The sequence below is a fragment of the Macaca fascicularis genome, chromosome 13 (genome assembly GCF_037993035.2).
Source record: "Macaca fascicularis isolate 582-1 chromosome 13, T2T-MFA8v1.1".
NCBI lineage: Eukaryota > Metazoa > Chordata > Mammalia > Primates > Cercopithecidae > Macaca > Macaca fascicularis.
The window spans coordinates 53411802-53437511 of record NC_088387.1 but is presented as its reverse complement, the minus strand read 5'-3'; the positions used below and the strand labels follow the sequence as shown (position 1 = coordinate 53437511).

General features: G+C 34.3%; 1 protein-coding gene across 4 annotated transcripts in view; it reads left to right on the top strand.

The window, feature by feature from the left end:
* APLF (aprataxin and PNKP like factor) overlaps positions 1 to 25710 on the top strand; it is a 96236-nt gene that overhangs the window by 31437 nt on the left and 39089 nt on the right. For 2 of the 4 annotated variants that reach the window (XM_005575702.5, XM_005575701.4), the window contains exons 3-6: positions 3799 to 3971; positions 12555 to 12702; positions 13021 to 13153; positions 20259 to 20440. In XM_005575702.5, coding sequence (XP_005575759.2) covers positions 3799 to 3971; positions 12555 to 12702; positions 13021 to 13153; positions 20259 to 20440 — 636 coding nt within the window. Of the gene's footprint in view, positions 1 to 3798; positions 3972 to 12554; positions 12703 to 13020; positions 13154 to 20258; positions 20441 to 21082; positions 21184 to 25710 lie in introns of those variants that run through there. The other 2 variants (XM_074011632.1, XM_074011631.1) reach the window with 2 other exon arrangements.

The following is a 25710-nucleotide window of genomic DNA, read 5'->3' as shown; positions in this document are numbered from 1 at the left end:
AATTGAGATTGTTTTTCTTCTCTTGAAATTAAAAGTGTACTTGTGAAATATCTAGAAAATCCTATAATAATAGCCTTCCTCAACTTATTTTGTTGTAAAAAAAAGCTATCCAAATTAAAAGAAAAACACTGAAATTAAGGTGCTTTTGGGGGGTATACATCTATCATTCTTTAATATTTAATGATAACTCTAAGAGAAAGCTGTAGGAAATTGATTTGTATTTTAGTTCCATTTTTTGCAGGGATAATGCATCCTTTGCACCACTTCTAAAGTTATAGCATAACCTATTGAAGTTTGAATTTATAATCTCATGAATTTGTTAAAAGGCACACACCAACATTACGTCTCTCATGTAGGTAGTTATATCTTTTAATCACAGTGAGGTTGGGTTTGCCAATATTTTTCTGCCCTTGTTTGCTTTTAGAATCAAAGTTAAACTTGTCTCATGAAGCAGTTGGGGATCCTTAACACTTTTGTGGTATCAAGAAAAGTTTGAATATTCAGAAAAAGGGGTTTTGGCAGGGATTGAAAAGATTTTTAATTATTGATTGTACTTTTGAAATATTACAAGTCCAATTCAATCTCCTTTCTATAATAATTAAATACTCTTAAGCCAGGTGCAGTGGCTCATGCTTGTATTCCCAGCACTTTGGGAGGCCAAGGCAGGTAGATCACTTGAGGCCAGGAGTTTGAGACCAGCCTGGCCAAAGTGGTGAAACCCCATCTCTACTAAAAATACAAAAATTAGCCAGTTGTGGTGGCGGGCGCCTGTAGTCCCAGCTGCTCAGGGGGCTGTGGCACGAGAATTGCATGAACCTGGAATCAGAGGTTGCAGTGAGTAGAGATCACGCCACTGCGCTCCAGCCTGGGTAACAGAGTAAGACTCTGTCTCAAAAAAAGAAAAAAAAATTAAATACTTTCAAACAGGCTGCACATACATACACGTAAACATACTTTAAAAAAATCTACTTGGTGTTATTAGGTAATTGTCTATTTTGGCCATATTTACAAATGTATTGCTATAAAGTATTTACAGTATTCTGTTATTTTTCAAAACTTTTATTTTTTATGTAATTATGTCATTGTTTTCATTCCTAATTTTTTGGTGTGTAATCTTCCTTTTTGTTTATTAATATTGTTAGATTTTTGTATACTTTGTAACTTTTTAAAAACTACCTTTTGGACTTCATGTATGTGTAGCATTTTAGTTGGAGCATATCGTAGTTTGACATTGATTTTTTAACTTATTCAGTGAGTAATGTGAATTTAGGTTTACGTTAGAGGATCAAACATTAGACTTTAATGTCATTTTTATTCTTCATTTTGGAATCTCCTGTATGAACAGTTTTAGGAAAAGGAAAAGATGATCATGGACCGTAGTCATGGGTTCACTTTCTTTGTGGCTGGATTTGCTGACTACCAATGTTTAACCAACTATAATTTAAATATTAAGTGCTTTCCACTGAGGAAAATATACTCAAACAGAATATTGCATTATCTTTGGGTTTGTGATACCTTTGTAAAGAAATGTAGTTTCCTTAAGCATTTTACCTTTTCCACTCTTACAATTTTATGCCATTGTATTTAACATCCTAGCCTTTGTAAGTTTGGGACTATGTCAGTATTTAACGTTGTTTAGAGACTCATCTGAATTTTTTTAATGCTCATGAATAAAAACATGGCCTTAGCCTATAATCAGAAGCAAGCCTCACTTAAAGAATATTCAGAGTTCAGACCAAAGCTATGTGGATTCCTGTTCTGACTCTTGCTTCTCTTGTTAGTTCAACATTCCTGACTCTGAAGACCATGACATACTCAAGGAAAGGGAGCCTTTGCCCAAAAGGTTGAGGAATACAGGGCACGATTCCCAAGTTCAGCAGTGGACACAAGCTCAGATCCTGTGGATTTGTCATGTGCTTGTTGCACTCAAAAGCTTAACCTGCCAAGAGCCAGAGGACAGCTTTGAGAGAGAGAAATTAGGAGTGGCTGTTAGCATGGTGAAAGATTTGTAAACATTGTTAAAATTATAACTTGAATTTAAAAATCAAACATTCACTACACTTTTTAGGAATATAATATTGCATAAATCACACTGCATCTCCATTCTTATGCAATCTTATGTATAGTTTGACTAATAAAATAATGGCCGACCAAATTTGTGTCATCTCTGTTTTAAATTTCTACCTCTGCTCTTTATCTCCGAGTTTTATTTTACTGCTTTCTTGTAACACAGATTTAAAGGATAGAAATATGATGTATGGCCAGATTCTCATGAAATTGAATGGTCAGAACCAGGTGGATTATATTCATTCTAGCTTCAAATGTGTCTTTTTTGTTGTTGTTATTGCTCAGCATATGTCCATTCCCAGGGTGGTAATTACTTTGCTGTGATATCTCCAGAAAAAGTCTCATTTAAACTGATGAAATAGATAGAAGGAAGGGTAATAGAGATAGGTGCTCTATATAAGATTGTGCTTTAAAAAAAAAAAAAACACACACACACACACACAAAGATCTGCACTATGTAGATTACCTTGTCATATCCTAAAGCTTATTTATTTTAAAAACCCAGTGATATTGATGACAAAAAGACTATTTGACTTATGGAAATGGCCAATTTTAGCTTGAATCTGGTTAGAATTTTTAAGGCACCTTATAATAGGTCTTTTTTGTTTTTTGAAGCAACTCTTGTTATCTTTGCTAACATGGAAATAGTGGCAAACATAATTTAAAATAGTGGATATTGCAATAGTTCTAATTTTGAGATCTGTTTACTACTTTGATTTGAATGTGGATGATCTTCATAGTGGGAGTTTCATTTAAACAAATAAGGCGATTCCTCTTTCAGGAGGTAGAAAGAAAGCCATGTTGTTTGTCTGAGAGATTTGATTAGAATCTTCCTTCCCATATGTCTTAGTTCATTTTGTGCTGCAATAACAGAATACCCGAGGCTGGGTAATTTATAATGAACAGACATTTATTTGGCTCACCGTTCTGGAACCTGCGAAGTCTAAAATGCCAGGGCCGCATCTGGTGAGAGCCTTTTTGCTGCATCATAACGTGGTGGAAGGCGTTACATGGAGAGAGAGCATGCATGAGAGAGTAAGCAAGAGAGGGCCAAACTTGCATTTATGACAGACTCGCTCTTGAGATAGCAAACTTGCTCCCGAGATAATGAATCCACTCTTGTGATAATGTCATTAATCCATCCATTCATGAGGACATTTCCCTTATGACCTACATGTTAAAGGTCCTACTTGTCAGCACTGTTGCCTTAGGGTTGGAGTTTCCAACAAATGGACTTTGGGGGACACATTCAAACCATAGCATTGTAGTTTCTTCTTTTTTAATTGTAGTAAGAAATTAGTAGGAGAAAATAAATGGTAAGGAAACTAGCCATTGTCAGGAAATTAGTGCGTTTTGGATATGGAAGTTGGGGGACTCAGTTTTTCCATACTAAGAATTATTTTTCATGTTTCTTCTTGTGATGTCCAGTTGTCTCTATTAAGCAAAATAGAAGACTCTTTTAACCAGTTAGTTGATAACTTTGCTTTTTTTCTTTGATTCCTGGAGAAATGGGAGGTATACCATAGCTTCTTTTCTCTTTTATATATAAATAATAATTATGGTACTCATAAGAGTTAGATTTATTAAACTTTTAAGTCTAAGTTTATGCTTAAATTGTTTTGATACCAAAGTTGTGAATTCATATTTAATTGTATTTTTGTCGTAATTTTGAGTTACAACATTATTGTATTATATCTTAACATTTAATTATATTCTTTTTTAATTTGTTAGATACACACAAATCCGTGTTTTTATCAGTCTTCAGAGAAGAGTCAGCTCTTACCATTGAAGACAAATCTATGGTGCTATTTGAATCCTGGAGATAGTTTTTCTTTGTTAGTTGACAAATACATTTTCCGCGTTCTCTCTATACCCTCTGAAGTGGAAATGGAATGTGCCTTAAGGTAAGTCTTGATGAAATGAGAGTAAGAATGTTATTTTTAATCTAATTCCTCAGCCATCACAAATCCTTTGGTAGGAACCAGTAGAAACCATTAAACTGGAGATAGAGTAGGTGTGTAATGTGTGTGTACGTGTGTGTGTGCGGGCATGTGCATGTATGTGTGTTTTGTGCACACGCACATGTGTATCTATTTCTAGAAAACATTTGACTTTGGAAACTTACTATGCCTTGATAGCAGTTGCTCCCATAGGTGGTGTCTTTTACCATCATATTCAGAATGTATTTTCCATCTAACAGTATTCAATATAGTTAATTTGAAATTGACTACCTTTTCCTCATTTTTTTACCTTTTTGAATTTTATTAAGGTATTAACTTCCAACTTACACTTGTCTAACTCCTCTGTCTTATAAAAATAGCAGAAACTATAGAACAGGGAAACTGAGGAAATGAGGTATTAGAATAAATATACTGATGTCTGACTTACAGTTAAAATTCATACACTAGGTTTTTTAGTTTCATTAGAAGATCACTTGGCTTCATTTCAGCTTTTAAATTATAGAATGCATAAACTAGACTTATAGAAGTAGATGGACAGAATTATGCGGAGTATGTTCTCTGATAGCAATGGTATTAATTCAGAAATCATTAAAAATAGCTACACAAATATACAAATATTTTGAAATTAAATAACACATTTCTAAATTACCCTTGGGTCAAAGAGAAGTCATAGGGAAATTGGAAAACATTTTGAACAGAGTGATATTGAAAACAGCATAAAAATTTGTGAGATGCAGCTAAATTGGCCCTTAGGGGGAAGTTTATAGTCGAATGCCTGTATTAGAAGAGAAGAAATCTATAAAACCAGTGATCTGTGCTTCTACTTTGGGAGGATAGACAAAAAGCAAATTAATCCCAAAGAAAATAGAAAAAAAGTAAGAACTAGAAGTCAGTGAAATAGAAAATGAACAAAAAGAAAATCAGTAAAGCTATGGGCTGGTTTGGTGAAAAGATTAATAAAATTGATGAAACTGTAGTAAGGCTTACCGAGAAAAAAGTGAGAAAACACAAATTATCAATATCAACAGTAGAAGAGGGGATATCATTACTGATACTACAGACCTTAGAAGAGTAATGAGGAAATATTATGTAAAACTTTATGCCAATGAATTTGGCAGTTGAAATGAATGGGTACATTTCTTAAAAAACAAAACGGATTCAGGAAAAATAGAAATCTGATGAATTCTATATTTATTTAAAAAATTGAATTCATAATTTAAGTATTTCCCATAAGGATCTTCACTAATGAATTCTGTTAAACTTACAAGGAAGAAATATTGCCAATATTATTCTTTTTTCTCAAAAAATAGAAGAGGATATACTTCCCAGCTCATTTTAGGAAGCTTCTATAATTTAGATACTAAAATCAGATAAGATTTTACAAAAAACCCTCAAAACTACGGTTCAATATTCCTCATAATAAAGTGTTTACAAATCAAATCCAGCAATATGTGAAAAGGATAATACTCTATTACCAGGTGGGGCTTGTCCAAGGGATACAAGGTTAGTTTATCATATAAAAATCAAAGCAATTCACCATAACAGACTAAAGAACTGTCATTTTAATAGATGCTCAAAAATAATTTTGACAAAATTCAACACCTGTTCATGATTTTTAAAATTTTTGAGAAAACAAGGAAAAGAAGGAAACTTTTTTCCTACAAAAAACCTATTAGTGAAATGTTGAAAGTTCTCCCCCTAAGATTGGGAATACAACAAAAATAAAATATATCAGATTTGAAAGGAAGAAGTAAAACTGTGTTTATTTGCAGATGACATGATTGTGTATTTAGAAAATCCTGAGGAATCTACCAAAAAGAAAAGCAAGTCACAAAACAGTGTCTATTATATGATTACATTTATATTAAATTCTGTAATAAGTAAACTAATCTGTTAAAGAGAAATTTAATCAATGGTTGTTTCCAAGGGGATTGACTAGTAAGAAGCGACAAAGGAACTTTTTGTTTGACTTTGTTTCAGCTTTTAAACAAATATGGACATATTCTGTGTCTTGTTAAGGGAGCAGATTATGTGGGTGTATGCATTTGTCAAAACTAATCAAATTTCACACTTCAGATATGTGCATTTCATATATAAGTTATATCTAAAAATGCTTAAATGTAAGTGGAAAAAAATGTCAAGAAGTTGCTTTTTAGTTAAATGAAATTCATTAACCATTGCTTACTACATTAAAATACATGTCTTTTTCTTTTATCATACATGTATGAAGCATGCTATTTTAAACTAGCTGTTGAAATGAGACATGTAAAGAACTGATTTTTTTTGTTACAGTAAACTTTCATAATAGAATTACATAATTTTTTCAAAAATTAGGAAAATGTGCATCCTTATGAAACACAGTATGATCATTGCCTGATAACGTATTTAAACTATTATATGTCTATTTAAATTTCATTTATATTGATTCAAATTAGCTTATTCCCTTAGTATGAAAGACCAGTGTCTTTAAGGCCAGTGTCACACTTTAAATATATCAGGTTATGGGATTAGTGAATTTTGTATTTTTTCGTATTGATGAAACTGAAAATAAACCCACTTTCACAGCACTGTACTTTTCTCAGGCTATTTAAACCTTGGGTTCTGTCATTTGCTAGAAGGGCTCACAGAACTCAGGAACAGTTTACTTACTAGATTACTGATTTATTACAAGTGCTATATTACAGAATCCAAATTAACAGCCAGATGAAGAGATACATAGGGTGAGGTCTGGAAGGGTCCCCAGCACAAGAGCTTCTGTTCCAGTGGAGTGTTGGGGTACACCACTGTCCCAGCACATGGACACGTTCTTGTTCACCAACCTGGAAGTCCTCTGAACTTTGTCTTTTTGGGTTTTTATGGAGGCTTCATTACAAAGGCATGATTGAGTAAATCATTGGCCAATGTGATTAAGTCAATCTCCAGCCACTCTTCCCTCCCTGGTGGTGAGGCTGGGAGTTCCTACCCTCTAATCATGATTGGTTTTCCTAACAACTAGCCCTTCATCCTTAGAGGCTTTCCAAAAGTCACCTCATTAACATACATTCAGGTGTGGTTTAAAGGGGTATATTGTGAATAACAAAAGATGCTCCTTTCATTTGTTTCGGAGCTCTAGCCAGGAACCAGAAATGAAGACCAAAATATGCGTTTCTTACTATGTCACACCATTACAGGCACATTCTTGTGGTTTCTGCCAGTAGCTAGGTCCTGTAGCTTCTTAATGAGTATTTAGTTTCCTATTGAAGCAAGGACAGTACTTCTGTAGTCAGGTAATGATGAGGTAACCCTGGTTATTAGACTAGAAGCCATGAGGGAAGGTGGGGGCAGATCTTGAATTTGAGTATCATCATGAGAGATGTCTACCCCAGGGGAGGCAGCTGCCTGATTTCCAGAGAGGGAGAGTCCACTGTCTGCTAGCAAGGGGAAGTGGTATTAGATATGTATTAGATAGGAAGCATTGAAATACACTTTTAGACGTTTCTTGATATCGTTGGGATTTTCCCATTTTTTGAACTAGCTCTGTTTTGCAGGGTCAACCGCATAAAAACACTGCTTACTGTTGTACAAGCTTTACATGTATGAACTTTTTGTTCTTCATAATAATGTCTATGAGGACTAGATATTGTTAATATCCCTATATGACAGATGAAGAAATTGGGACACAGAGGATTAAGACTTGCCCAAGGTCACAGCTTAATACATGGCAGAGGTGGGATCCAAACTCAAGCCAGCTGTTTCCAGAGTTGATGCTCTTACCAACTACCCCCTGCTGTATGAGAATGTTTACTATAGCACTCATTTGAATTGTGAAAACACCTGCAGAAAGGCTAAATAAATTTGGTGTAGTCCTATAATTATATGAACGAGAATGAACTAAGAGAGAGTTCAGGTTAAAACATGGATAAATCTCCCTACCATAATGTTGAAGTAAAAAAATCAAAAAGGTTATGAACATATAAAACATACATAATTTCTATAAAATAATGGATGCATACGTACAAATAATGAAAGTATAAAGACATGCATGGGAATAATAAGCATCAAATTCAGGTTAATGTTTACTTTTGGAGAAGGAATGGGAGGGAAAGGAACAAGATTGAGGCTGGTATGGAGAGGGCTTGAATTGTATTTGTAATTAATCTGGAGCAAATATGAGAAAATGTTTCTATTGGGGTGGTGGATACACAAGTATTTATATTCATAGATATGTAGATAGACTACATATATTCTCTGTATTTTTGCATGTTTAAATATTTAAGACATTAAAAAAGAATAGGAAAAAAGTTTATATGCTTTGTAGAAGTTGTTAGGACTCCCTTGCCATAATTCTTTTCTTCCAACCAGTGTGAATTTAAGAGAGGGATCTGAACCACAAACCAACCATAGAAAAGCTTGTCATTTCTTTAGTTTTTCCTTTTACTCACATTAAAATGTTTTTTATATAGTATTTAGATTCTGTATAACTAGTCCTACTCATTACCTATTTTGAAGGAACGTTTAAGTCTATACATGTCAGTTCTAGTTTGTTCATTTTTCACTCTTTTCTCTACATATGTATCTGTGAAATTATTCTGCCAGGAGTACCAAAACCCATGCTTTTTTGAGAAGTCAAAGAGAAAACCAAATAAGAAAGAGAATAGTTGGTTTTATATTTTAGTAAATTCAATTATAGCACATTTCACTTAGAAGCACTAATATTAATTCTTCCTCCCCAATAGTGGGTGTTTAGTAAGTGTTGGTTTTTTGAATGCATTAATGAAATATCTGAAGATATTAAATTGAGTGATAATGTGATAAGTATAACATTTTGTTTTCATAGCTGAGTTTCATTGCTGATGAGGAAGTATGACATTTTCACTCTAGGGAGATTATTTATTTTAAGACACTTATGAGGAAAGTAAAGTAAATCCTTTGCTATATGTCATTACTTTTTTTTCAAATTGTTGAAAATCTAAGTACGTAGATTCCTTGTAAATACTAATTTTAATCACTGATATTGAAGAAACAATAAAACATTAATGAAAATGTCATGATAGTATGATAACATGCAAGTTCTGAATTCATTTATGATTATTTAAAATGTATTTTTAGATCCAGCTCATTCATAATAGTAGCATATTTTATATTAAAGATATGAAAATGCATAACATATTTAAACAAAATTTGGAATATATTTGAAAGACTTAAGAATAACTTAATTGCCAAAACAATCTCAGAAAAGAAGAAAAGAGTCGGAGGGTTCACACTTCTTGATTTCAAAACCTACTATGAATCTACAGTAATCAGGACAGTCCTGGTGTAAAGAAAGACGTATAGATCAAGGAAATAGAATTGAGGGTCCAGAATTAAACCCCCACATTTAGGGCCAGTTGGTTTTTGACAAAGGTGTCAAGACAATTAAATGGGGGAAATAATAGTCTTTTCAACAAATGATGCTGGGACAATTGGATATCCACATGCAAAAGAATGAAGTTGGACTCTTGCTGCTCACTATATAAAAATTAATTTAAAATGGATCAGAGGCCTAAATATAAGTACTAAAACTGTAAAACTCTTAGAAAAAAACAGGTATAAATCTTTGTGACCTTGCATTAGGCAATGGTTATAACACCAGAAACACAAGCAAACAAAGAAAAAGTAGGTAAATTGGACTTCATTACACTTAAAAGTTCTGTGCTTCTAAGGACACAGTTAAGAAAGTGAAAAAACAACCACAGAATGGGAGAAAATGTTTGTAAATCACATATAACAGACTTAACATTCAGAATATCTAAAGAATTCTCAACAATGCAAAGGCAAACAACCCAATTTTAAAATGCATAACTGATTTGAATAGACATTTTTCCAAAGAAGGTATACAAATGGTCAATAGAACATGAAAAAATGTTCAACATCATTAGTCACAGGGAAATGCAAATTAAAACCTCAATGAGATACCACTTCGCCTCTACTAGGAAAGCTATAATCAAAAATATAATAACAAGTGTTGGTGAGGTTGTGAAGAAACTGAACTATTATACATTGTGGTGGGATTATAAAATGGTATAGCCTTTTTGGAACATATTCTGGCAGTTCCTCAAAAGTTTAAACATGGAATTACTATGTGGCTAAGTATTTCCACTCCTGTGTATATACCCAAAAGAACTGAAAACCTGTACCCACATAAAAACTTGTACATCTATGTTCACAGCAGCATTATTCATAATAGCCAAAAAGTGGAAATAACTCAGCTGTCCAACAACTGTTGAGATAAACAAGTATTGTGTAGTCATACAGTAGAATATTATTTGACCATAAAGAGGAATGAAATATTTACATATGCTACAACACAGATGAATCTTGAAACATTATGCTAAGTGAAAAAGCTAGACATGAAAGACCACATACTGTATTTCATTTATATGAAATATCTAGAAAATGCGAATCTATAGAGACAGAAGGTAGATTAATGGTTGCCAGGAGCAGGAGGAAGAGGCAATGGGAAGAGACTGCTAATGCATATGGAATTTCTTTTTGAGGTGATGAATATGTTCTAAAATTAAATATTGGTGATGGTTGCACAACTCTGTTAACATACTAATAACCAGTGGATAGTACACTTTAACAGGATGAATCTTATGGCTATATGGATTATTTTTCAATAAAGTGATTATAAAAAAGGATAACTCTATTACCTTTATTAGACTGCATTTAACTTTCCAAGTTTTAATTTTTTATTTAAAATATTCTGTAATGATACTTTATAAATCCTGTGATAGTTGATTACTCATACAAGTATTTGAAGATAAAATAAAAATATATATCACAGTGACAGTGTTCGATATTTAAATAAATGTGTAATAGAATAATTTGTGCTTGTACTTTTTTGAATGAAATGTTAAAGAGAATTTTGTTCTGAGATTTTTTTGTTATTACATTTATTGTGGGTAACTATTAATACAAATTACATATGGACTATAGAGTGTGTATGAATTCATCTCAGACTTATGCCAGAATAGAAAATAAACTAGAAATGGAATTGACGATGTTACTTAATTCCTAATACTATAAATTGTGAAAAATCATCACTACTCTTGAATGTTTATTAATGTTTTTCATGTTAAATATTAAGAAAACTTGAAAAAAATTATAATTTGGAAGTACATCTGTAACCTACGAGTAAAATGGGTCTGGGTATTGTAGTGGAGTGAACTTTCATAGATAGGACAATCAGACATTTCCAAGATATGTTTCCAGCGCCTGGCGCAGTGTCTGACACACAGTAGAAGTTTTAAAAATATTGACTGAATGAACAAAAAATGTGATGCTGCATAGTAATTTACTCTAAGTAAATTTGCTCTTTTGGCTAATTCTTGCCATTGAAATTGAAGACTGCCTTTGAAGGAGATTATTCCCGTATAAGAAATACTAAAATGAACAAACAAAACAAATGGTTAATTAGACTCTTGTCAGCTAGACACACTTCTAAAATCTTATGTCTTTAGTTTTTAAAAATTCACATTTAATGAGGACAATTTACACACAGTAGAATTCATCCCTTTTAAATGTGCAATTCAGTGCACTAAAAATGACAATATAGTCATTTAAAATACTACTAGAGTGAGATATAGAACATTTCCATTTCCCCAGATGTTCTCTCATGGCTCTTGGTAGTCTGTCCCTTCACTCCACCCCTAATCCCTGGCAACCATTAATATGATTTCTGTCACTCTAGCTTTACCTTTCATGATGTCATATAAATGGAGTAATACAATATACCTTTTGTGTCTGACTTCTTTCACTTAGCAAAATGCCTTTGGGATTCATCTATATTCTTGTACACATCAGAAGTTCACTCCTTGTTATTTCTGAGTAGTATTTCATCTGTAGTTTCAAATTTTCAAAAAGACAAATTTGTTGGATCATGTCTATGCATACGTAAGTAATAATAACCCAACAACTTTGGATGATCTTACTGCATATTGCAGGAGTATGAGGTAATTGGTTCTGCTGGCATGTCCCACATGTGACCATGGATGTTCCTGTTCCAGAACATTTAGCTTGCAGCTATACTACAAGTTTGGGGATATTTCATAAGTAGCTCTTTAATACTTCCCTGAACTTCGGTAGCAGTGTGTCAACTTAAACTCAGAATTTTATTTATTTTTTTCTCCAAGCATCTAACTAGCTTAGCTGATGCCCTTGCAGTTTACATTTTCTCTCTAGAGGCTGGGTGGTGATCTTAATTTTTGTGGACCATCTGGACAAATATTAAATAAAGAGCTCTTATGCCTTAAGAAAGATGGCTGACACACATCTCAAAAATAATTGTGGTTTCTAGGCCCATGATTTGGAAAGATTGATGTATTTTATGGCAATACAGCAGGTAGGAAATAAAGAACATATTCTAGTCTATATATTTTATTCTAATATACTATAATTTGCTTTTTTGTTTTTGCTAAGTCTGAGAAAAGGGACATAACTTAGATGTAGTTCTAAGGCAGCAGAAGAGTGTTAAAATTAAAGACAAGTTTCTATTTTATCTTATAGAAACAGTCAAATGCTTGATGAAGATAATATATTGAATGAAACACCAAAATCCCCCGTGATTAATTTACCTCATGAGACTACTGGTGCCTCACAACTGGAAGGAAGCACAGAAATAGCCAAGACCCAGATGACTCCCACAAATAGTGTGGTGAGAAATTTGAGATCTCATCCATTTATAATATGTTCTTCAAATTATGATGAAGGCAGAAAAGACAACTGAAATTAGGCCTATTATGATAATATTGCTAGCATTTATCTACTTTTGCTGATTTTAAGTTAAGCTCTAGAGAATATGGCAGTAATCCAACATTTAAACTAATAGAAATAATTTCTTTGTTCAAGAAATTTGATGAACTCAGTCTACAGTTGCATATGGGTATTTTAATGGTAGTATTCTGCAAAGCAAATATTTTGCAAATTCATTAAAGACGTGATTATTTTTAGTAATTTATAGGTGCCTTTTTAGTCTTTCCTAGGTGAAAATAGAGACTTCAGTAAGCAGCAGCGAATCCTTGCCGAGAGGAAAAGAATCCTTCCAGCTTGGATGTTAGCAGAACATTTAAGTGATCAAAACCTTTCAGTACCAGCAATCAGTGGAGGTAGGTTTTTGTTTCTACTAATGCTGACTTTCAAGAAAACAGTAAACAGAATTTGAAAGTTTTTCTGAAGAAAAACTATAAACTATTTCTATGGAGATAGAGGTTGTGTAAATGTATAGCTTAGCCTAGTTGTTTTTAGTTGTGAACATGAAGTCTAATTTAAAACATAGGCTATTACTTTGTGCCATTTATCAAATACCACCCTAATTTTTTTTCATTTAACAAGTGCTATTATGTGATTATATATATAGATAGATAGATAGATATAGATATATATAAATTTCTTTATCCACTCATTGATTGATGGGCATTTGGGCTGGTTCCATGTTTTTGCAATGGCAAATTGTGCTGCTATAAAAGTGTATGTGCAGGTGTCTTTTTCATATAATGACTTCTTTTCTTCTGGGTAGACACCCGGTAGTGGATTGCTAGATCAAATGGTAGATCTACTTTCAGTTGTTTAAGGAATCTCCACACTGTTTTCCATAGTGATTGCACTAGTTTACATTCCCACCAGCAGTGTAAAAGTGTTCCCTTTTTACCACATCCACACCGACATCTATTATGTTTTTGATTTTTAAATTATGGCCATTCTTGCAGGAGTAAGGTGATATCGCACTGTGGTTTTGCTTTACATTTTCCTGATAATTAGTGATGTTGAGCATTTTTTCATGTGTTTGTTGTCCATTTGTATATCTTCTTTTAAGAATTGTTTATTCATATCCTTAGCCCACTTTTTGATGGGATTATTTGTTTTTTTCTTGCTAATTTGTTTTTTCTTGTAGATTCTGGGTATTAGTCCTTTGTCAGATGCATAGTTTGCAAAGATTTTTTCCCACTCTGTGAGTTGTCTGTTTACTCTGCTGATTATCTTTTGCTGTGCAGAAGCTTTTTAGTTTAATTAAGTCCTATCTATTTATCTTTGTTTTTATTGCATTCACTTTTGGGTTCTTGGTTATGAAGTCTTTTCCTAAGCCAATGTCTAGAAGGGTTTTTCTGATGTTATCTTCTAGAATTTTTATAGTTTCAAGTCTTAAATTTAAGTCTTTAATCCATATTGAGTTGATTTTTGTATAAGGTGAGAGATGAGGATCCAGTTTCATTCTTTTACGTGTGACTTGCAAATTATCCCAGCACCATTTGAATAGGGTGTCCTTTCCCTACTTTGTATTTCTGTTTGCTGTGTCAAAGATCAGTTGACTGTAATTATTTGGCTTTATTTCTGGGTTCTCTATTCTGTTCCATTGGTCTATGTGCCTGTTTTTACACCAGTACCATACTATTTTGCTGGCTGTAGCCTTGTAGTATAGTTTGAAATCGGGTAATGTGATGCCTCCAGATTTGTTCTTTTTGCTTAGTATTGCTCTGGCTAGACTTGCTTTGGGCTGTCTTTTGGTTTCACATGAATTTTGGGATTGTTTTTTCTAGTCCTGTGAAGAATGATGGTTGTATTTTGGTGAGAATTTCATTGAATTTGTAGATTGCTTTTGGCAGTATGGTTATTTTCACAATATTGATTCTACCGATCCATAAGCATGTGATATATTTCCATTTGTTTGTGTCATCTGTGATTTCTTTCAGCAGTGTTTTGTAGTTTTCCTTGTAGAGGTCCTTTACATCCTTGGTTAGGTATATTCCTAAGTTTTGTTTTTGTTTTTGTTTTGTTTGTTTGTTTGTTTTTTGCAGCTATTATAAAAGGGGTTGAGTTCTTGATTTGATTCTCAGCTTGGTCACTGTTGGTGTATAGCAGTACTACAGATTTGTGTACACTGGTTTTATATCCTGAAACTTTGCTGAATTCATTTGTCAGTTCTAGGAGCTGTTTGGATGCATCTCTAGGGTTTTCTACGTATATGATCATATCGTCGGCAAACAGTGACAGTTTGACTCAGTGACAGTTTGACTTATTGACTCTTTACTGATTTGGATGCCCTTTACTTTTTCTCTTGTCTGATTGCTCTGGCTAGGACTTCCAGTGCTATGTTGAATAGAAGTGTTGAAAGTGGACAGCCAATATAGTTCTAATTTATTTTATTTTTTATGTCTCAGGTACTAGCTCTTGGATGTTGTCATGAGTTTCTTAGGCCTGGGCTGAATTTTTTTAAATGTCCATTAGTGATGGAGAAGTAAATATATTTAGGCAAAGGTTTTCAGAGTCTCCTCTTTCTTGATCTCCAGTTATCTCTGTTCCTTCAGCCTTCCAGGCCACAAGACTAATCTTAACTCTTAGGTTAGGATACTCCTGGTAGATTGAAAAAGGAACTTTTATATTTTCACTGGTATCATGCTATTCTATAGAGCTCCTCTTCCTGCATCTTCTAAGCTACCAACATGAAGTTGTAAAAAGTGGTACATGCTGATGAAGATTGAACTAGTCCCCCAACTGTTTGGTTTGCATTTAATTTTGTACTGTGAATATTTTCACCATGGCAATTTGATGCATATTATAAATATTGAGCATTTATACATTATTTTAATTGGACTATAGTTCAAACTGTACTTACATTTATGTAAAGTGCTAGTTATTCTGTTTACTTTGTTTCCAGCAACTTGGCCAAGTTATTTAATTTTAGTAGTTTTTGAACCTTATATTTTCTAGCTGTAGAATCATATTATCTATAGAATTAGGGTAATTTTGGCTCTTCTGATCTATCTACTGCTTTCTTTTCTTGTCTTATTAGCTGAACCCTATAAACTTTAAATAAAAATGGTTAAAATTGGTCTGTTCTTGTTCATGATTTTAATAGAAATTCTCTTAATATTTTAGCATTTTATATTGTTGGTATTAGATTCTGATAAATAGTTATATCATGTTTAGTATGGTTCACTTTATTTTTACATTTTATTTTCAGGAATAACTGTTGAATTATTTAAAAATGTATTGGTATAGAAATAGTTCTGCATTTTCGTGTGTTAATGTAAGTAATGATATTGGTAGATATCCTAATGTAATATACTATGCTTGTGTTCCTGGAATAAGTTCAGTCTTTTGATAACTTTCTATTTTTATACTCTGTTAGATTAAATTTGCTAATATTTGGTTTAGGACATCTCTTATCTATATTATGGTTAGTCCGTATTTTTCTTTATGTGTGCCTTCTATGTGAGATTTTAATGTTAGAGCACTGAATTATTTGCATATATGGTCAGGGACAATTTGAATAATTGAAAAATTATGTTTCTTCATGGAACTCTCCTGATCTGGGCTTGATGCCTGCTTTTAGTAGTTGATAATTCTGGCAGAGGAATAGGTAATTTAGACCAGAAAAAAAGAAAAAAAAAGAATGAAACATGCAGAAACAGATAAAAAAATACATTTAATTTATAAACACATACCAGTTCAAACTGATGGAGAAAGGGTATATTATTCAATAAATGACGTGGAGAAAATTGGCTCTCCATTTTGAAGAAAATAATGTTAAAGTACTACTTTATACTATATTCAGAAACAAATTTCTATTGAATTAATAGTCTTAATATAAATATTAAAACAAGGCATTTGAAGAAAGTATGGGAAAAATATTTTGATTACTCCTGTACACTTTCTTAAGATGATAGGGAACCTGGAATCCTAAGGGAAAAATTGATAGATTTACCTAAATAAAAAGGAAAAATACTTCTATGCAAAAGACACTATAAATAAAGTCAGAGGCAAATAATAGCCTGCCAAGCAGTATACTGAGATACATTATCTACCACACTTATAAAAGAAAGTTTTTAGAAAATTGTCTACTTAGTAACAAAAAAGATAAAACTCAGTAGAAATTTTGGGCATTATGTGTGACATACTACAGAATAATAAATACACATAGTAAATGTTATGACTTTACTATCAGGTAGGAAAATGTAAATTGAAAACAACTAGTTACCATTTTTTGTTCATTAACTTATCAACATTTAAGCAATTGATAATATCCACTGTTGGCAGAAAGGAGTATTATGGAACATTACTTGTGGAGGTATAAATTAGTACAGCCTTTCAAAATCACTTGTATCTCTTAAATTTTTAAATATACAATACACTTTGATCCAGAAATTGCAATCCTAGGTATTTAAACCGCAGAAATAATAACATTTGTACTTTTAGTCCTGTATATGTTTATGCATATGTATTTGTAGATATATTTGCTTAAACACAGGAAAAAATTGAGAAGTATACACATGCAATAGTTAATATAGCTGTTTGGGAGTAGTTCCTCTAAAGGGTAAGATTGGATGGATGTATTTTTAATGATACATATATATATATATATATATAAAATTGAGCTATCGTTCATGTAGTATTAGTGTAACAGCTCATATAAGTGCCTTTGGTAATAGTTAAAATCAAGCTGTTTTGTATTAATAGTTAATTTCTTTTATATTTCTATCATTTGACTGTACCTATTTTGGATTTCAGAAGAATATTTGCCATACCAGATATAAAGACTGTTGTTAGCCATTTTAAGCTATTCGTTTTTTATGCACTCTTCGTGAAGAGCATTTTAATAATACCAAAATGGCTTCTCGTGCAGGAAAAAAAAAAATTAGCTCTAGTCCCTAGAGGCGGTTTGTAGTAAAGAATTTGGAGTTTTGAAGAACTATTTTAAATATATATATTTTTTAATTTAGAATTTTGGGTACATTTGTGACACTTGGAATATATAAACTACCATTTGTGTAGAAGCTGTGTCTTGTTTAATTTACTTTAGTTCTTAGCATAATCAGCAATACCACTAGTTCAGTATGTCACTTGGTTTAATTCGTAACTGTTACAGCATTTGGTCATTTGTTGTACCAAGCTACACTGTCCTATTAAGTCCTGTTTATGACAGTTTCCAAAAATGATATGAACTATTTTCTAATTTAGATTCTTGATGAATGTTTAAATAATTTAGTTAAAATTTAGTTATTATAATAGTTTATTCCTCAGTTTCATTTGATAAATGTATTATTTTTATATTGGTTCAATTGATATTCCTGTTTATAATATGGACAGTATTCTATTGGCATTTCTTTCCTGAACTGAATGAGGGAATGTTATTTTACGCTACTCGAATGTCCTTTAGAACTGGACTAAGCAAACTACAGCCCATGGGCCAAATTTGGCCCACTGCGTGTTTTTGTAAATAAAGTTTATTGAAACATGACCATGGTCAACCGTATGTGCATTGTCTGTGACTGCTTTCATGTTACAAAGACAGAGTTGGGTAGTACTGACAGACACTGTATGGCCTACAGAGCTTAATCTGTTTACTTTCTGGCTTTTTACAGAAAAAGTTTGCTAATCCCTGCTTTAGAACATTAGAATAATGACTACAGATTGCTTTACATACCTATATCCTGGCTCTTAAGGGAATCTTTGGACAAATTGTTCATGTTCAAAATTCATTTACTCAGAAATATTTATTGAGCATCAGTTTTGTGCTAGGCACAGTTGAAGGTACTGGAGACAAGGGAGGTACGGTGAACAAGGCATGTAAAGTTTCTGCCTTCATGAAGACATCGTTCGCAAGTAGAGGAGAAGGACAATTTGCCTTGGACAATATGAATTTGTTAACAAAATGTGATAGTGACTTAGGTTTGCCAACTGCATTAAACTTTGGGTAAGTATTTTATGGGATACAATATCCATTGTTATTGAGATTTATTTACTTCATCGGCAAAGTCTGTTGAAGTCACTTCCCTGTTTGGGTTATTTTGGGTTTGCCTGTAATCCCAGCACTTTGGGAGGCTGAGACAGGCGGATCACCTGAGGTGAGGAGTTCAAGACCAGCCTTGCCAATATGATGAAACCCCATCTCTACTAAAAATACAAAATTTAGCCAGGTGTAGGGTAGTGCGCACCTGTAATCCCAGCTACTCGGGAGGCTGAGGCAGGAGAATTGCTTGAACCAGGGAGGCAAAAGTTTCAGTGAGCTGAGATCGTGCCACTGCACTCCAGCCTGGGTGATAGAGCAAGACTCTATTTCATTAAAAAAAAAAAAAAAAAAAAAAAAAAGAGCTTAAGTTTAATTCCTCACTGTAGATGTTAGGGTTTAATAAGTAGTATATGTACAATAGCAAAGACTTGGACTCAGCCCAGATGTCCATCAGTGACAGACTGGATTAAGAAAATGTGGCACATATATACCATGGAATACTATGCAGCCATAAAAAAGGGTGAGTTCGTGTCCTTTGTAGGGACATGGATGTAGCTGGAAACCATCATTCTCAGCAAACTGTCACAAGAACAGAAAACCAAATTCTGCATGTTCTCACTCATAGGTGGGAATTGAACAATGAGATCACTTGGACACAGGAAGGGGATCATCACACACCGGGTCCTATTTTGGTGGGGGTGGGGAGGGATAGCATTAGGAGATATACCTAACGTAAATGACGAGTTAATGGGTGCAGCACACCAACATGGCACATGTATACATATGTAACAAACCTGCATGTTGTACACATGTACTCTAGAACTTTTAAGTATAATAAAAAAAAATAAGTAGTATATGTAAAGTTCATTGGATAGCTATAAGTCACATTTTCTGTTAGAGAAATTCAATTCTACAATTAAAAAAAATAACATGTATCAGGTACTCTGCTAGATAGTTTACATATCTTACTTCATTTACTTCTCCTAATAATTCCATGAATTATAATTCCCATTACCCAGATGATGAAACCAAAGTTCAGAAAGGTGAGATGAAATAGTTAAGGGATGGAGTCCCCATTTGCATCTCAGCCTGGTAGAATGCAGGCCTGGAGCTCTTAGCCATTTTGCTGCTTAATACTTTCTGAGATTTGCACATAAGTGTTTCCAAGTTAGCATTTTTTTTTTCTTTTAAGACGGAGGCTCACTCTGTCACCCAGATTGGAGTGCAGTGGTGTGATCTTGGCTCACTGCAACCTCCACCTCCTGAGTTCAACTGATTCTCATGCTTCTGCTTCCTAAGTAGCTGGGACTACAGGTGCACACCACCGTACCTGGATATCTTTTGTATTTTCAGTAGAGACCGGGTTTCACCATGTTGGCCAGGCTGGTCTCGAATCCTTTTTCTTTTTTCTTTTTTTGGTATAGATTATTGACATTTGAAGATACTGAAGATAATTTTCTTCTTTTTCTTTATGTGTGTTTAAGGTAATGTAATCCAGGGAAGTGGAAAAGAAGAAATCTGCAAAGATAAAACCCAACTAAACACAACACAGCAAGGAAGGAGGCAATTAATTTCATCAGGAAGTTCAGAATATACATCAGCAGAACAAGATACAGGAGAAAAGTGCAAAAATACTGATCAGGAAGAGTCTACCATTTCATCCAAGGTGATTTTTAAAAATTCATTATTTGATTGTTTCTTCGTTAGGTATTTTAGATAGAAATTAATCATATGCTATATAAGGAGAAATCAAAGCTGCCTTTTATTGCTGAGTTTATGAAGACAAAAACTAGCCCAATTTTTTCAGACTTACTGAAACTAATCTTTAATATAGTATTGTTTAATACAGTATTTGTTGAAAATTTAGAAATTTTCAGACTGGAAAAAAAAAAAGGGGGAGACCACTTCACTCTGGTCATAATTTGGCACCTCTGTTCTGAAAACCTGGCTTCTCTTATTCCATTGGTGGTGGTTCTCAGATTGCATTTAACCACCATTTTCTTGCTAAGTGTGATGAGAAAAACAAATTGATGGGATAGTTCTTAAGAGCCTGTTTCAGGATCACTTCTGGGCTAACTGACAATATTTGTAGACCTTCTTTCCTCTTTCAGTTTTTGCTAACTCACTAGAATGGTTTGGCTGAAATACGCATTCTGTAACACTGGGTTCTTAAAGAAAATGAGGACTATTTATTGGAAGTACTTAAAAAGAGAGAGAAAGATAGAGATGGCCCCAGGACAGAAAGTTCAGGCATGCTTCCTTTCTAGGGAGAGGTAGCTTATGATGACAGTTTTCATGATCCTTTTAGTCCCATGGCTGAGCTCTGTGGATCCCTGTCTCAGTCTCAGGGAAAACCAGAGGAACAGGATTGTTCATGGAAGACTGTGCACCAAAATGACTGAAATGCCAACATCTACCTTAGAGGTCAGTCTTCAAATATATTCTCCTCACTCCTATCCTCTCTCCCAGAGAGAGGAACCGCTTCTCACTGGAGCCTGTGTTCCAGCTAGAGAAGTGGGGCCTGGTCACTATACACTCAATTCCTTTGCTTTACTTATGGAGGCAAGCTTAATAAATGAAAACAAAATGTGTTCTGGCTCAGATATATTTGCCATAAAACTTATTAAAACAAAATTTGTTTTGTATAAACTTTGGGCCCTCATATACTGTATTCTCTGAACTCTGAACATGTCACTTGACGTTGCCTTTTTTCAAGAGAAATTATTGTGTTCAGAAGAAAATCTGTAGTATACATGTTTTCCTCTGTTTATCCCAACCCATAAGGTTTGATAATCACAAGAAAAACTTTGAGAAACATCTTAATTGATGGATTATAGAGAGGAGCAGATCCAAGATATTCAAGCTATTTGTGAGGTTTTGATGACATCAAGGGAGTATTACAACCAGGTCTGAGGAATGCCCAAGTTCTGTTTGGCCAATTGCTTTTCCTTCCCTTCCTTGTGAGGAAGATTTACCTCTTCTAGCCCGGGAAAAATAAGGCTTAAATTTTCATGATCCTTTATGCAGGGCTCTCTGGTAAAGCTGAGCCAGAGAATGTGACTTAGACTGAAAATCCCAGCAGAGCCTTTCCAAACCCCACCCTCCATCCCTGCCCAGTTTGAGTCTGAACAATGAACCTTTAGAACAGCTACTCCTAAAGGGATGGCTATAGTGCAGAGCAGGTGAGAGAGAAAACAAGAGGCGAGGCTCACCTATCTAGTCTAATGGCAGGAGGTTGCCAGCTACAAAAAACCAATAACAGTTTGGCCAGGCCTACATTTGGATCAATGTACTTGGAAAAAATTACATTCTCTTTGGGAAAAGTAGGAGAAGCAATGGAGAGAAGGGACAAAAATCACTTTTGCCCCACTAGACCCTGTTTCTGAGATTCTGATTCATTTGGTGTGTGGAGCCTGTGCATCAGTGGTATCTTAAATAAACTCTCCCAATTTTAGTGTCCCTTCAAAATTGAGAGCTACTGTTGTACCATCATTGAACATCTCAGAGGAAACTGAGGCCCAAGATCACATTTGTTAGTAACCTTGGCTTCAAATGTAGGTGTATTTTCATTTTGGGTATAATGAAGTTTTCTACCATACATATTAGACTATGTAAAGAGTTTTGTGACTCTAGTAACTTCTCTTCATAAGACAGTTGTCAGAAATAGTCTATATTTTTCATCAGTTCTTGTATGTCTTTCTACAACTCCTTCCCAGTTATGTAACTTTCTAATTGAGATGTGAAAATGAGGGTACTTGAATCGATTGACTTTAGCGAAAAGGATGGTTGCCATGGTTTGAGTGTTTTTATCTCCTCTAAAGATTTATGTTGAAACTTAATCCTCAGTGCAACAGTATTGGGAGGTGGGCCTAATGGGAGATTATTTAGGTTATGAGGGCTCCGTGCTCATGAATGGATAATGCTGCTGTAAAAAGGGCTTGTGAAGCTGGATGCGGTGACATGCACCTGTAGTCCCAGCTACTTGGGAGGCTGAAGCAGGAGGATTGCTTAAGCCCGGGAGTTTAAGGCCAGCCTGTGTGACATATGGAGACCTCATCTCTAAAAAAATGGTGGAAGACTTGGCTTGTAGAAATGGGTTTACACTCTTTCACTCTTCTGCCGTATAAGGGCACAGCATTCATCCTCTCATGCCCTTCCACCTTCCCTCATGTAAGAATGCAGTAAGGAGGCTCACACCAGATGCTGGTGCCTTGATCTTGAACTTCCCAGACCCTACAACTGTGAGATAAGAAATTTCTGTTCTTTATAAAATTCCCAGTTTGTGATATTCTGTTATCACAGCTATAAAACAGACTAAGACAATGTATTTCCTTTATAATCTATATTATATTATAATCTAATGAGAACTCTTATAAATGACAGAAGGAAGCCTAACCGAAACGACATAAGTGAAAATAGTATGGTAAAGTGTTTTAGCTATCTATTGCTGTGAAACAAGCTACCCCAACACTTAGTGACTTAACACAACATGATTATGTCAGTGATTATGATTATATTCTGTCTTATAATTGTGTGGGTTAGCTGGGCTCAGCTGGGCAATTCTTTTATGACATGTTTTTGGTGTTAGCTGGGCTTCATTCAGCTGAGAACTCAGCTGAAGATGAAGCATCTGTGATAGCTTTACTCATGTGAATGGTGCCTCAGCAAAGGTTGGTGGAATGGCTGGGCCCACCTCCGTCACCGTACCGTGAAGTAGCCTAGACTGAGCATCTTCACCTGACAGCTGGGCCCCAAGAAAGTGATGTCAAAGCTGTTAGATCTTTTAAGGCCTAGAACTAGAATTGTTATTTAGCTGAATTCTTTTGGTCAGAGCAAGTTACCAGGTCTCAGATAGATGGCACTGTGAGATGAGGGTGAAGACAGCATTGTGACCAGTTAATAGAGAAGGGTCCTTGAAATGTTTTCAGTCACAGAGGTAATCCCTACAGCTCACTAGAGGACAGATTGCAAAAGAACAAGATAAAAGACTTGGAGGTAAGGAAAGAAATTGTGGCATTAACACAGTGAAGAAATAGAGAATCTAAGCTAGGGCAGTGACTTTAAGGATGGTAAGAAGTATTGGATTATAAAAGCATTCAGGAATAAAATTGTAGGACTTCTTGCTTGGATCTGGGGAGAGAGGGCAAGAAGAGAGTAAAAGACTTCTAAATTTCTGGCTAGCATGAATAGATGAAATATGTTGGCAGAAACTTATGGCAGAGAACACAGAGGCAGAATGTCAGTCTTGACATTTAGAGTTCGAGGAGCATAGAACATTGAGAAAGAAATGTCTAGCTAGTGGTTGAAAATATGAGTGTGAAGCTCAGGAGTGAAGTTGGGGCTACAGGTTAGGAGTTTTTAGTCTTTAGTATGTCAGTGTTAATGCGATTGAGGCAGGACTTTTAAGGTAATTTATCACCACAGACATTCTTGCCAGGAGCAGTTTGGAAACAGCAATACATTACTTGATTGAAATTGTTCTAGGTGGAAGTTCTTTATCTTGTCCCTTCTAGTACATTAACACTCAGATGGTTGAGGGACAGGGGAAGGGCTTATTTGAGAAGTTAACCGGCTATTTCAATAGCCTTAATAATACATTCCTTCCATCTCCAAACACCCAGGTCACCCTCTACCAGCTCATGCTCTTCCGTCCCTCAGGTTTCTAACGTGTATATTTACATTGTAGGGGATTTGGCCACTCTATCATGAGTCGCCAGCTTTCCACATTTAATGCTGCCCATTTTCATCTAATCTAAGAAATAAGCAATGTGGGATGCTTAGGAAATATAGAGCTCTCTGACTTTCTCCTACTTCTTCCAAGTACAGAGCACCTTCCATCTTTCCTGCTTGCTCACTTGCCAGTTCAGTGGCTTACTCTAGCTCCTGAGCTTTGTAATTGGCACAGTGCAAATTTATGTCTCAGCAAACTTACAAATTACTGCATGTAATGGATTTTGGGGTCATTTATAAATAATTTAAACCATGAATGTTAAATTCTTGAATGCCAAGGGTGTACTATAAATCAATATTTCATGGAGTTCCATAAAGAGCATTAGGATTTCCAGCTTTTGTGCCTCTTAAAATATATTTGATTACCCTGATCCATAGTATTTGGGACTTTAACATTTCTTTCTCTTTTAGAATAAATTAACATGTTAAACCTACTCCTTGTGAGGATTTAAAAATAAAGCAAACTCTTCTCTAATTCACAGAAGTAGACAGAGTTGAAATATGATACTATGGATTTTATTTCTTATATTTCATTTTCATTGGTTTATTTTTTATTTTTAAATGGCAACATAATAGATGCTTATTGTCAAAAATGGAAGTATCAGGAGCATTTGAAGTAAAGAATGAAAAACCTCCATTTGCCTCGTCCTTCAATCTCATTGCCTTACTAATTTTTTGGTTTGTCTCCTTCTAACTCTTTTCATTTGGATTTACACAAGTGAATGCACACATAGATATATAAGGAACTTTTTAAAAGCTAAATGGCACCACAGTATAGATATTGTTCTTGTTTAGTTAAAAAACATCTTTAGATGTGTCATTATTATTTTAATGTCTGCATAGTGTTTCATAGTAAGAATATAATATAATTTATTTAACCACTTCCCTAGTTGTGCTCTTTTTTTTTTTTATGTGATAAGATATTGAGTGGGATTGTTTCCTTGTCCCAGAACTGCTGCTAAGGCTCAAAGCTGGGAATAGAAGTACTAATAAAGTATCCCATGTTAAGGAGCCCTCAGCAGTAAGAACTAGCCCTTTCCCTTTATGGTTTATTGAAAGGTATGAAAGCGATTGCCATCCCAACCCCCTAGGCTTGATACAAAGGGAATTGAGAGGCTGAAAGGTTTTAAGGTTAAGGGAAGTGCAGTGTTTATGGTGGAAATTATTTCTTCCTTTTCTGAAATCAAGAGAAGAGGGGCATTCTAA